This window comes from Takifugu rubripes, chromosome 13 (assembly GCF_901000725.2).
Source record: "Takifugu rubripes chromosome 13, fTakRub1.2, whole genome shotgun sequence".
In the NCBI taxonomy this organism is placed as follows: Eukaryota; Metazoa; Chordata; class Actinopteri; order Tetraodontiformes; family Tetraodontidae; genus Takifugu; species Takifugu rubripes.
In genome coordinates, this window is record NC_042297.1 from 2,537,481 (window position 1) to 2,550,864 (window position 13,384).

A 13,384-nucleotide genomic window follows, 5' to 3' on the forward strand; every position below is an offset into this window, starting at 1 on the left:
TGTGTGTAAAGACCGTAGAGGAAAAACCACAGGTGAAAAAACAGTCAAATAAAAAAAATAGAAAAATGAAAAAACAAATAGAGACGAGCTTGAAAAATCAAACGGGAAATATGTAAAATCTCTGACCTGGTTAATCGCCGTTAATTATGGGATTTATCACCTTTTAAACTGAAGCGTGACGTCTGCATTCGTTTTAAGATTTTAAAGTCAAACTTGATTTGATCCGTTGTGCATCTTTGCTGCCGCCACAGGCTAAAAATTCCATTTTCCGCGGATGAAGGGGGGGTCGAGGTGAAGGGCTGCGACCCACCTTCATCCATCCACCAGGTCATCGACAGAGAGAGATCTCATTAGAGCGCCGCTATTGTGTCGCTGAGAAATAAATGAGCTTTATTCATCCATCAGCGGCTGCATCCTGCTTTCCACACACGATCCGCCGGCTTTTGCTGCTGGATTACTCCTACATTTACTGGATTTATTATATCATTTCCCTTTACTGGGATAACACTCTTTAACAAAATAATAAAAACCGTGTAAAAGACTGGAGACACCAGTGGAGTTACTGGGACGCCTGCGTTTCCTTATAATCAGGATTTGTTGTTCTGGGCCTCCAGGCCGCTCCTCTGTTTTCTATCCTCCACTTCCTCACGGACCTACAGGACCATTTGGGATCCGGCCTTCTTTTTAACGAGAACCAGCGCACGGCCGCCGTGCACATTTGTGGCAATGGGATTTTAACTTGGGGATTGTCATTTTTCCACATTTAAGTGTGTTACCAGCGAGTTTTGAGGTCAGCAGCTCTTCAGCCTGTGATGAGATGTGTTATATTCAGACTTGACTCTGATACCCTGAAATAATCTGCCGGGTGTTCCCTCGCTGACTGCCCGTGGTTGCCAGCTCGTGCGCGCGTGCGTGCGCACACGCTCGTTAAGTGTCTGTTAATTTGCCCGTCACCGATTCTTCTTCATGCCACCTCATCCAATATTCAGCCCACGTTAAAAAAAAATCACTCCCGCAGCTTCAGAGCCGTCCCTCAGCCTCCGCTCTGATTAATATTTAACTTCTGTTTGTATTACCCTGAAAGTGAGTGAGAAAAACCTAGAGAGAGCGCCCGTTAATAAAATATGAACATGTTTATTAAAAATATATTCTGGGTCTGTACTGCAGTTTCTTTAACACCTCTCTTCGTCCGCGCATCTGTCGGAACATCTGCTCATTATCCGCTGCCCCTCCGTCGGTGGAACATGCAAACGGAACATTATTACGTTTATTTAGTAAAAGAGAATAAAAGAAGAGAGCCCATATAAATGGGGGGCTAAAAGGGGGCTTCGGCGTGGAGAAAAAGGGACGGCGGGAAAACACGGAGCATCGCTGCTTTTGATGAATATTTTGAATATTTTGTGGTGGCGGTTTGTATCGGTTTCATCCTGGAGCCTGAAACCAGCGGAGCATTAAACGCAACCGCTCTGGGTTCAACTGTGAGGTCACGCAGAGCAGCACCGGGTCTGCTCCTCCCCTCAGGTTCAGGAGCAGCGTAACTCCTTCTACAGCTTCAGTAAAGGCGTCAGATCGTCTCTGGATTTAAGCTAAACGACTGTTTAAGCGGGCTCACCTCTGCTCCGGTCTGACCAGCTTCTCTTACCAGAGTTGGGTTGTCCATGTTTGCCGGGCCGTGCGGACTCCTGACCGTCCACTGACTGAACCTCCAGCAGGTACGAGCTTTTGGTCTCACGATCAAACACTGTCTGCGTGTAGATGAATCCCAGCTCTGGATCAATACGGAAGAACTGGTGGTCCCCGCTGCGATCCTCCAGCAACGAGTAGGAGATCTGTGCAGATCGATGACAAATCCAAGCGATTGAAAAACAGCAGCTCGCCGAGCGACGATCCAGAACGTTTGAATAAATAAAAGTGTTTTTTTTTTACCTTGCCGTTGAGACCCAAGTCCAGGTCATTGGCTGAAACCTGGAACACCAGCGTTCCCGCTTCGGCTCCCTCGGTGACTGAGGCCTCGTAGATGGAAGAGGTGAAAAATGGAACGTTGTCGTTGACGTCTGGAGGGACACGACGGAGAGAGACAGTGAGACACGCGGCAGCTAGCATCAAGTCTTCTCCGTCCTTTCAGACACTCACCACTTCATCCATCACTGCTCGTTCAACTACAACTCTTTCAGTTTTTGCGTCGAGTGGATGTAAAACATTGACTGGAAGTCGTTGGATATGTACTAATTACAGGGGAAATGTGAATATGGTTAACTTCAGGCTAACGTTTGACTGCCACGACTTCAAGATGATTCTTCAAACTCTTTTGTTTCTTTATTCTGAGTAAATGTCTTTTCCTCTAAATTAGAAATGAGGCCATAAATCCATTACAGAGCTCCATGCCTTGGCCACGCTGCCTCTGAAGAAGTCAGAGAGCCTTTTATTGAGACAGATAAGGAGGGAGGAGGATGAGGAGGAGGAGGAGGAGGAGGAGGATGAGGAGGAGGAGGAGGAGGAGGAGGAGGAGGAGGAGAAGCGTGTAGAAGGGAAACAAGGGAGGGGTTCTAGATGAAATAATAATTTTCCAATTCAATGCAATATTTATTAGAATATGTATCTTTGTGTGTGGGTGGATAGTTTTACAAAAGGACAAGGGCCACTATGTTTATTAAGTTTGTTAATTAGTTAGTAATAAGATGACTGGAGTTGAACTACCACAAAGTGGATTTTACAAAGGGAAAAGTCCGCTTGTGAGCAGTGTTTGTTACTGGATAAAGAGATTAAAACGGACATTTTCATCCAGATTTGGGGGGGTCAATGTTTTCATTGGGGGGGGCAGTAAGGGTCTTTATGGTTCCCTCCTAAACTGATTATAAGTAAAGTCTGGAAATGATTTGGATTAGTGGAATAGGAAATTAGGAAACTGGAATAAATCTAACTGAAGAATGTAGCTTCAGTCAGAATGCACAGTAATGGGATTGACTCGTGCTTCCCTTCCAAAGGATCCCGCTTCTCCACTTTTTTGGGACTTAAACAGTCAACCGTCGTGGAATTTAATTTTAAAAAAAGCTTAAAAATAATGGCGGTATCATAGCAACGATGCTGAGACAAGGCTGGCAGTAAGGTACTCCACATTTTATTGGTTGAAACTTAAAATTAAAAAAGACAGTCAGTCCCTGCTAATACCAATAAATCGTGCATATTTGTCAATGTGGTTTTTCAATGTATTTCTAACAAATGATTTTAACGCGACAGCAACTTTCACCATTGGCAGCTCCGTGTCTGACCTCGTTAGTTGGGGCTAACGAACCAGCGCAGTGAGATACCCACCTGTGACGTTGACGTACACCGTGGTGAAGGCTGCCAACGGCACCGCAGCCACATTCTGAGCTCGGACCCTCAGCATGAAGTTCCTGGTGGTCTCGTAGTCCAGGGGCTCTGCTACCAGGATGGAGGCTGAGCCGTCCTCACGGTTGGGGGTCAGGTAGAAGCGGACTGGCATGTTAGTCTCAGGGACCATTCCATCGGCCAGGTTGTAGGTTACTCTTGGGTCCCCAAGAGGAGAGGTCGCTTTGATGGTCTGTGAAATAAAGACCGGTCCAGTAAAACCAACACGCGATACAGTGCATTACTTTGGATTATTGGATGTTGTTCCTGCATATAGACACATGTCACATGTCATGGAACTAAATCATTTGACAATAAATGAGGTTCTTTCAAAGAAAGTCTTCAAATTCTTGGTTTAGGTTCTGATGGAATAAGTCCAAATGGATTGTAATTTCCTTAGGTTTGCTAAAATTGCCAGTCTTTTTATCCTTTCTTTGTGATTTTACTTCATTTTTAGGGCCTTCTTTGGTTTTAGATTTTATGCTTCAATTTAATGACAAATTTTTTTTTACATTTGTTTGTTACAGACTCAAACTTTTGGACTCAATATTGGGGGGATTGTCACAAGCGTCAAGAGAGGATGAGAATGAGGCTGACAGCGTCTCTAAATCCTGCTCTTTGCTGTATGAGCTCCAGTTTCTCATCATGCTTCTAAAAATTATGACTTCAGTTTCTGTATCTTCAGTTCCATCTTGACTGATTTTCATAGCCAATGATGTAAATATGATCAAACACATACTGTATATACATTACATTCGTTTTTAGAGTCGCTTCATTCCCTGAAGGAAACGTAGCAAAAAAGATGGCTTCCACCCCAGTGTCGTGCTGCGACACATCATTTCACACCCGTGTCACTTCAGACCGTGTCCATCATGCCCCTCGCTGTGTTTCTCAGAGTTCACACTCGAGAACACTTTATTTCACTCAAAAAGATATTCCAAATAGGGAAAAAAAAGGCACGGAAACACATTTTCAAGTCAGAAAAAAGAAAACCCGGCAGCAATAATTCCAGGAAAGTAATCATCTTCTCATTTATAGCAGAACTGCAAGAAATGAGAGATGAAAAATAGATGAAATGAAAACTATCTGCCACCCAAATGGACACTTATTCATGCAGTCAAACTTAAATAGCACAAAATTATGGGAACAAACAATTTTTTTACGGTCGGGGCTGTCTCAACTAATTAAGGAGAAGCTGCTCAAAGCTGCTACCCTCAATTAAAGGAAAAATGTCATCCACATGATCCACTACATGAATGTGTGACCTAGCTGGAAGCTCTGCACCTGCAATTATGGGAGGCCCCGCCAAGCGTGCAGAATATGAAAATTCTTGTTAAAAACATCCAGTTGCAAGTGTTGTCGAGACCTGCTGCCAGTTACTCTGTCTCCATTAAACCATAAAAACCACACAGAAATGACATTTTTTGACTGAAAGAACCATTTTCTCTCTCTGTCTCCCTTTTATGGGGGGGATTAATGTTTTGGTAGTACACACTTAGCATTAATAAACTATATTTGGATCAGTTTATGAGAAGCTGAATCCATTAAAGAACTAATAAGGTAGCAATATTCCTTATTTGCTCCAAAACGAATCCTATTAGCACCAAATTCCTTTAACCTGAAGAGTGGTAACAACTCTGTGGGTTAGCTTGTACGTGATAATGTTCAGTGGGATGTTCAAATCGGATTCTTTTTTATGTACCACAACAGGAGTGTCTCGGACGGTGTTTTCCGGAATGACCACGGTGTAGCTCTCCTTGTCCCACTGCGGAGGCTGGTTCTTCACGTTGGTGATGGTGACAGAAAGTTCCACTGAGCTGCTCCTGTTGCCGCCGTCTGTGGCCACAATTTCTCTGGTGATGTAGGTCCTCTGTTGGACACAGAAAACCACAGGCGTTTATGCAAAGGTGCGCCTGACTGGGTCCTAATTACAAGGTTCTCTGGTTGTGCTGAGAAAGGGGGAAGTATTTCCAGAACATCACGAATGTAACTCAGGTTTCAACCCGCTTTTAAGGCGCCTGGTGTAATAAAAGCAGAATTTCTCACCAAAGAATGTTAGGAGTAGTGATGGGACGATGATACCTCAAGGAGTGTATTGACACACTACACAAACTGTGTGGGCACTGTATTGATACTGTGTTGGTCACCTGATAGTGACCCCTGCAGTAGTTATAAAATGATTGCAGGTAAAGGAATTCCTTGTTTGCTAAACTGAGTTGGTATTTAAAATATAGCAAATTTGAGTTACAATTCAGAGTTACAATTTTTTACTTATGTACACACATTCTTTGTTAACTTAACTGTTAAATCATATGAAATAAGACAAAAAAGTGATTAGTTTATGAGGAACAAAAGTTTTTGGAGGCGATTTCTCCTCTTAGACACCAGCTCCCCAGCCTTAGAAAATACTCTTTCACACGGTGCAGATGACGATGGTGAGAAGAGAGTTTTAAGTGCAAGTTGATGCAGATGTGGATATGTTTTCTGGTTCTGTCACGAGTATCTGCCAATTCTTCATTGCCATGCCGAGCTCTATAATGCCTCAGCTTTGATGAAGTGCTCTTATTGATGTAAGAGAGCTCTGTGGAGCAGAGCCGACACTTCACCTACAATAACATAAAAAGTTACAAACAATTCAAACCTCTTACTAGAACAGAGTAAAAACTAAGGTGGCGCATTGGATTCACTTGTTAAATAAATAGACACCCTATAAAATGAATAAAGCAACTGTAAGGCTCTTGACTTGACTATCATATGTATCACAGGTCATTCACTTGATAAACTGATAAAGCGCCACCGTTAAAAATTGTATAAATTTATAAATGTATAAATAAAAGATTCCTCCATTCTGACTGTATTCTAATTCTTTTAAATGAAAGAAAATGTGCTTGTTCTTCATAGGTGAGATTCTTTATGAGTAATTCCCGATTTTTTGGGGTTCTGTGTATGATGAGGGTTTGGTTAAAACAATAAAAATACTCTGTAAAATGTCTTCTACCTGAGAAATGGGCTGGTTGACGTACACCCAGCCTGTCAACGGGTTGACCCGAAGATACTCGGGCTGTTCGGCGGACATCGAGTACGTGATGGCCGCGTTGGTGCCAAAGTCATCGTCATGAGCTGCCACCCGCAAGAAACTGGTCCCAATCATTGTGTCCTCGCGAAGAAAGTCTGAGACAGAAAAAAAAGGAGTGCGGTGTATTTTCAAGGCTGTAGGGATGTGAGAAATGTGCAGGACTGAGGACTGTACAAGTCACAACGTTATCGCTGCTGTCAAGACTGTCAGAGATAAAAAACTGCGTCACTCTGCTTAAAACAGCAACTGAAGACAGAGCAGGGGGAAAATGCCAGTGAGGATCAACAGAAGGGCTGATGGTCATGTAAAAAGAAGCTTGAATCATGCCCTCAGAGGTTCGTGGGGAACTATCTGATTGATAACGGTGCTATTTTTCCATCACCGTTAGGCCACAATGTAATAAAGCCTTTAGATTTTAGCAAAAGTGGGAAAATGACAGAATGTGGGGAACATTTAAGTAGATATTTAAATGTAAATAGAACCAATAAACCAAAGAGGGAAGCAGAAAGAGAAAGAGGAAGCAATAACACTAAAACAGCAGAGGAAAACATCGTCTGAGGCAAACATGGAGGACAACAAATGACAGGAGCAGACTCGCTTGAATAAAGAAGAGGGGTGGGACAGGGAGGGACAGGTGAAGACGAGGAAGACAGAGAGGAAGAGGAGAACCAGAAACCTGAAACAGGATCGACTTTCATTGCTTAGCATAAAGGACAAACATTCGCATCGGTTGGTAAAATCGTCAACGTACAAATATGTAAATATACCACCCAAATAAAGAGCGATGTCTTGTCCCACCTTCACAGGAGGGAACAGGATGCTTCCTGTCTCTCATTCCAGTCAAAGCCATCATCAAACTCCTGATGTTGGTTGTACTCAGCAACGAGGGATTAATTTAACCACTAATTATGCAAACCGCCATAAAGATGGAGGCACGTCGGGCGGCGGTTTGTATGCTAACGAGCCGCTGTGAAGATGAGATGTATGAAGCGCTGCTGTCGACGGGTTACAACTACACACTGGAGGAGCATGCATGTGTGGGCACGTGAACCTTCTTCTTACACTCATATCGGATGTTCTCGAATTTGGGATTGTTGTCATTCTGGTCCAGAATGTGAATGGTGAGCTGACAGATGCCGATGAGCGGGTCTGCTGCCTGGTCTGTGGCCGTTAGCGTCACCGCGTACTCCCGCTGGCGTTCTCTGTCAAATTTCCTGGCTGTCACAATTGTTCCTAGAGCCAGAAAGATAACAAGGTTGATGAGACGGATCGTTTAAAGCAAAGAGCTCTCATCGTTGTCTCATCCTGCCTGCAGCAGGAATAAATCACCGCTTAGAGTCCTGACTGTTACCCACGTTAAACAGGCAACGTTGTTTTAAATCTAAACGCAATTATGGTCAGAATTTTAAAATTTAGAATAAAAGGAGGCGTGTCGACCCAATAATGTAAAGAGAAAATAAAATAGAATTGAATTGTGCCGACGACGACACAATTCTCATCTCAAACGTGTGTTTTAACTGCACACTTCCTGCTTTAAGTTGAGGGTATTTACATCCAAACCAGGTGTAGCAACGACAGCAGTTTCTATATGTTCCTCCCACTTGTTGAGGGACCAAAAGCAACGAGACAAAACAAACAACTTTCACTTCCTAAAACTTGGTTGCAGCTCTCTTCGCAGCACGAGCAGATGCTGGGTTCCATCCCTGCTGATGCTCTGCCAGGCCTCTCCTCCAACTATCTCCACTTCCTGCTTGTTCTTGGGACATTTTCCATTCAGTTTTTCAGCTCCGCCAGACTCAGGTCAGGTGATTGACCCGGCCAGTGCTTAACATTCCACGACTTTGTCTTAAAAAAAAAGTCTTTGGTTGCTTTCGCAGTCTGAATATGAGCCGTGGTGGTGGCCTATAGAGCCGGAAAAATGAGAACTGCGTATCTATGGGCCGGGTTGTGCTGCTGGCTGAATTTATAAAGAAAAAAGTTCACAACCTTCATCAATGTGTAACTTTGTTTTCAGTTAATATTCCTTTCTAACAATGCTGTCTGAAGATTCCGAGGAACGCGCTGGTTTCTCGTTGCTGCTTTGATGTTTTAGGGCGAGCTAACGATAAATATCCAACGCAAATGTTTGCGTGCGCTTTGTCGTCTACTCGTGTGGTGTTTGGGGGGTGTGGAGCAGCACCGGTGTCTGGGTGGATGCTGAACGCAGGCACGGTGGAGTCCTTGTGCATGAAGCCATAGGTGACCCTTCCATTGGAGCCCTCGTCAGCATCGACGGCGTGGACCTGCAGCACAAACGTTCCTGCTGGCTGGTTCTCCAGGACCGACGTGCTCTCTCGGTACTGCTGACACTGACCAACAAAAGATTATTGTCATGTAAATAGACCCCTGTTCCAGAAAAGTCTTGTGATAATCCCCTAATCCTTCTTGACATTCAATTTAAACAAACACAGCAGAAAGACATTCATTATTGTGTCCCTTCAAAATTATAATTAAAATGACAGGAGCACCTTCCAAAATAGGGACAAGGACAACAACAAAGAACATGGTAATTGGTGGGAAGCCAAAAACAGGATGGTGGCATTTAATGGCGGTACCACATGTGACGACCGCTCACCTATATGAAGGGGGCAAAATCTTTTACGAGATAAGGCAGGATTTGGGGATTAAATGTGCAAAACATTGTTTACTGTGTATAATTGCTCATAATCAGGTTGGGCAGCAAACCTGTGAGGCAAAAGGGCCAAAACTGAATAAAAATGATATAGTTGTTTTACTTTTCTTACTTAATTCCAGTAAGAATTAAATTGCAAAGCACCTGTATCTCCATCATGGTTGAACAACTTTCAGAGTGGATTCCGTTTCATTTGTGTGGATGTTTCCTGATAACTTCATAAAAGAAAATTCTGCTTCAGAGTACAAGTACAAAAAAGACCTGACTACTGTCACCATGGGGGCTTCACTGTGATGTCACCTGTGAATCACTGAACTTCCTGTGTGTTTCACCTGTTTATTGAAAGATCCCTTTGGTTGGTGTGGAGGGCATTTTAAGTAATTGCAGGGTAATGATTTTTGGATATCCTAAAATGACTCTTGATATTTATTTGAAAGCTTTCTCAAACAACAAAACACGTCCGTCTCTGAGTTGCCAAACACTAAACTTGGGTTTTAAAAAGAATTTGGGGTGTTTTGCCGTCTGACTGTTGGTGGACACGTGTGCAATTACCACCTTCTCCCGCCCACCGCTGTTGTCTGAAGGCTACGAGCATGTTGTCACCCATCGCTCCCAGTTGGCTTTGCAGCTTCCACACAGTTAGAGGCAGAAGACAGAACACACACAGTCTCCCCCTGTGGTCAGTTTAGCTGCTGTTGCTTAGATCACATGTTAAAATAGCCGGTGGAAAAGCTTCAGATCACTTCAGCTGGCTCAAGTTTATTAGAAAGGAAACTTTTTAAAGTTATTTGAAAAGTGTTCTCTTCCAGAAACTTCTTATGTTCATGACTGTTGGGTTTAAAAAAAAAAAAGATTTAGATTTAACAATCCCAGTCTGCTACAGTGGGTATAAAGGATCTATACATTATGATGGCAGGTTTCTGTAAAAAGGTGAGACCCGGATGAATAATTCCAGAACTTTTTCAACCTTTACTTTGACTTAAAACGTGAACAAACACAGTAACAAATCTTTGTTGGGAGAAAATAAAATCAAATCAGGGTGGTGGCAGCTCAGGCTGCAGGGGACTGGACTGAAAAGAGGAGGGTTCTCGGTTCAAGCTCGGAAGGTGCCAGAACAACTCACTGCCGAGGTACCCTTGAGCAAGGCACAAAACTCCAAAAGGCTCACGTAGCTACTGTCTCATCCAGGGGCGGACCCTGCCTCCACCTGTGTACCGCTGGGATTGGGTCCAGCACCCTCCCCATGACCCTGAGAGAGACACTAAATGGCTCGCTAAAATTAGCTACAATAGCCTGTTTACATTAGAACGCACATCTATATGTTCAGAATCACCCCACCACCTTCAGATTGTCTTAAATGTGAGTCAGTCCACACCTGCCGTCACTTACTGTGACTCTAATTGATTCCAACTAAAGTTCAGCTCTTCTGCTGGGATTCTTCTGACCTTTTCTTAATTGTAATTAGCAGCAAAAGCTACGATCTGCAGAAAGCTTCCAAAGTACACAAAGATGTGATTGTTGAAAGGAACCCTCAGGGGCACAAAGATCACATACCTGGCTGTATTTACCTAAAGGTGTGTTGGACGTGTTTTATGGCCTGATAAAGCCAAAGTTACACTTTTTAACCAGAGTCTCAAAATGCATGTTGATCCAAAAAAAAACAAGGGAGCAAAGGAGCGGCAGCATTACGCATTATTTTCTGGATCACCCCAACATCTGTGGGTGATCTGAGGAATAATCGGATACATTTGAAGCCCTTTTCCAAACAAGTGGCCAAATACGGGTCGAGATGTTCCATGTTAATCGACTCCGACCCAGAGAGACTGAGAAGTGCAACATCATAAGGTGCCTCAAAAAAGTAAGAGTTTTAGGATGTGTGTATTCATGCACACGGATTTTTGTTCATGTTACAGGTGACGTTAGCGGTGGAAATGGATCTGGAATGATTGATCTTAACGCTGCTTTAGATCTCCCAAATCTGGCATTTTAACTGGTGCGCGTAAACTTTTATATGCAGGTGGAAATGGTCGTGTATGACCTACAATTCAACCATAATCACTCTATCCCGGGAATTTCATGCCTCGCTGCGCGGCAGTTTCACCGTTTTATGTCGAGACAACAGATTGATATTGGAGCCAGTTTGAAGGCTGCTCCGTCTCGCACGGACGAAACGGGAGGAAACAGCATTTGATGCGGTGGAATTCACTGAGTTCACTTGGACTAAATCTGGGTGTTCTATTTACCACAAATCTAAAGACGGTTGTGCGTGAACCTTTGGGACTGGGTCATGAGGGCGGCGCTGAGGATTCTGACTTCCAACCGATACATGTCAACAAGGTTGTTCCGATCGTTTGAGACAACCCAGAGAATCATTAAGCACATTAGTGATTTGCTGATGATCGCTGTCTCGGAGGTATAGACTAACATGAAGACGCCATCACTGAGGATTGATTAATTAGGTCAGTTATACGAACATGGATTTCTTCTGTGTCTTTCTATTTCCTGTTAGACTGACTGTATCACAAAGATCAGTATCTTTATGGGGAGGGGGGGGATTAGTTGAGACAGAGCTGATGAATCCTGAGGACAAGGAGTCCCTCTGTCCCCTCCGCTCTCTTTTTGCATTGATGTCTCTGGTAAGGTGCAACCAAAAGACAAACACTTGTCACTCACTTCCCCATAGGGTGAGATGTCCACCCAGAAAGGGACGATATTTGCTAAAGATGTTGTAGCTCAAGGGGCTTGAACTATCAACTCACAACTGACACCAGACAATTGACACACAAATTAAGAACAACAAAATAGGTGGGGACGTGGAGCTTCAAGTGCTAAAAGATCCCTTGAAGCTTTAATTAAAAGAGTGAGATCATGTACAGTAGAAGGGACATGAGGGAGAGGCTCAAAATGGCTAATGGCTTCTCCAGAGGGGACTAATAAATAGAGGAAGCAGACAGGTGAGAAGCAATGGGGGAGAGTTACATGGTGTAATGAGCAAGGTCTAATGATTTGGACCTTTAGTCGTCTTACCTTCTCAAAGACAGGCTTGTTATTGTTGACATCGTCCACTCCCACTATGACCTGCGCTGTGGAGGACAGGGCCTGAGGTCCACCGGAGGCATTGTCATCTACTGCCGTGATGTTGAGTACGTATTCAACACCCTGGAGGTGAGGTGGCGGACTGGAGCGCAGCCGGATCAAGCCTGCAGACAAACGGGCCAGAAGCATTGGCAGTGGTGGTTGGAACATCAGTAGAGACATGTCTGTCCTGTCTTTGTCTACCAAGTTCCTCCAGACTAGATGATAGATCCATGGACTGACCAAGTCAAAGAGGTTATTGTGGAATGGGTGGCGCAATGTTTCGGTGACCTGGCTGATGTGAACTGCTCAGGTATTCATTTCTTTTATTTTTGAAAGGGATGGAAATGCTAAACATTGCTCTATTTAAAGACGATGCGTTCTCTTCTCACAGGATTTTGTCTGTAGCAACAGGAGCTGTCAAACATGACATTTTTGTCAGCCTTGAATGTTCGGATCAACATTCCAGACATTCCCAGCGTCAACAGGGAGCCTTTTATAACACAAATGCAAACATTTGCTTCAAATTGTCAAGAAATGGAAACTTTGCACTGACAAGTATGAGTTTAATTGTCTGTGTCCAACACAATGGCACATGTGTTGGCAAGTGACGTTATTTTATTTCTATTTTCTATGGTATTTTCTATGTCCATTTTTTAAATTGCATTTATGTCCTTATGTTTTAGTAACAGTGCTTGAATTGAACAGTAAAATGTTATTTTATTCCTTGTTTCTCTTCAGTTTTACCCTGTGACCTCAGCACCATCTCTCTGAATGGACAGTGTGGTTCTTTGCTTTGGTTCTTTCAACATTATGCATCCTCCTGCATGTGACGACTTGTGTGTTGGAGAGCACTCCTCCTCCTCCTCCTCCTCCTCCTCCTCCTCCTCTTCTTCCTCTCTCCAAACTTAAATGCTTTGGTCAGAGACCAGGCGTCACTGGCGTTCCAGTCGCCTTGATTCCATGATTCCCTGAAGAGTCCCATAGCTCTTGAAGGGTCTAAGACTCTCAACCTTCCCATTATAAAGCCACATCCTGCAGCTCTGCCTGATTCCAGGACAGCATTGTGTTTCAGGGTGCTTTGATTTACAGGGTCCCTTCAGCTGCTGCTTCCACATCTGCACTCTTGCATCAGGCAGATTGTAAATTCTCATTCAGACCTGCTTTTAGCAAGAATACTATGTCCTCTTATC

The 13,384-nt window shown here is 43.6% G+C and overlaps 1 protein-coding gene across 1 annotated transcript in view; it reads right to left on the bottom strand.

Annotated features, from left to right (window-relative positions):
* Positions 1-13,384, bottom strand: part of LOC105417221 (neural-cadherin-like) — a 166,302-nt gene that overhangs the window by 76,914 nt on the left and 76,004 nt on the right. The window contains exons 8-15 of the mRNA XM_029846556.1: positions 12,144-12,316; positions 8,625-8,793; positions 7,508-7,678; positions 6,368-6,540; positions 5,072-5,239; positions 3,313-3,562; positions 1,927-2,054; positions 1,643-1,829 (exon numbers count right to left, since the gene is read on the bottom strand). Coding sequence (XP_029702416.1) covers positions 1,643-1,829; positions 1,927-2,054; positions 3,313-3,562; positions 5,072-5,239; positions 6,368-6,540; positions 7,508-7,678; positions 8,625-8,793; positions 12,144-12,316 — 1,419 coding nt within the window. The remainder of the gene's footprint in view (positions 1-1,642; positions 1,830-1,926; positions 2,055-3,312; positions 3,563-5,071; positions 5,240-6,367; positions 6,541-7,507; positions 7,679-8,624; positions 8,794-12,143; positions 12,317-13,384) is intronic.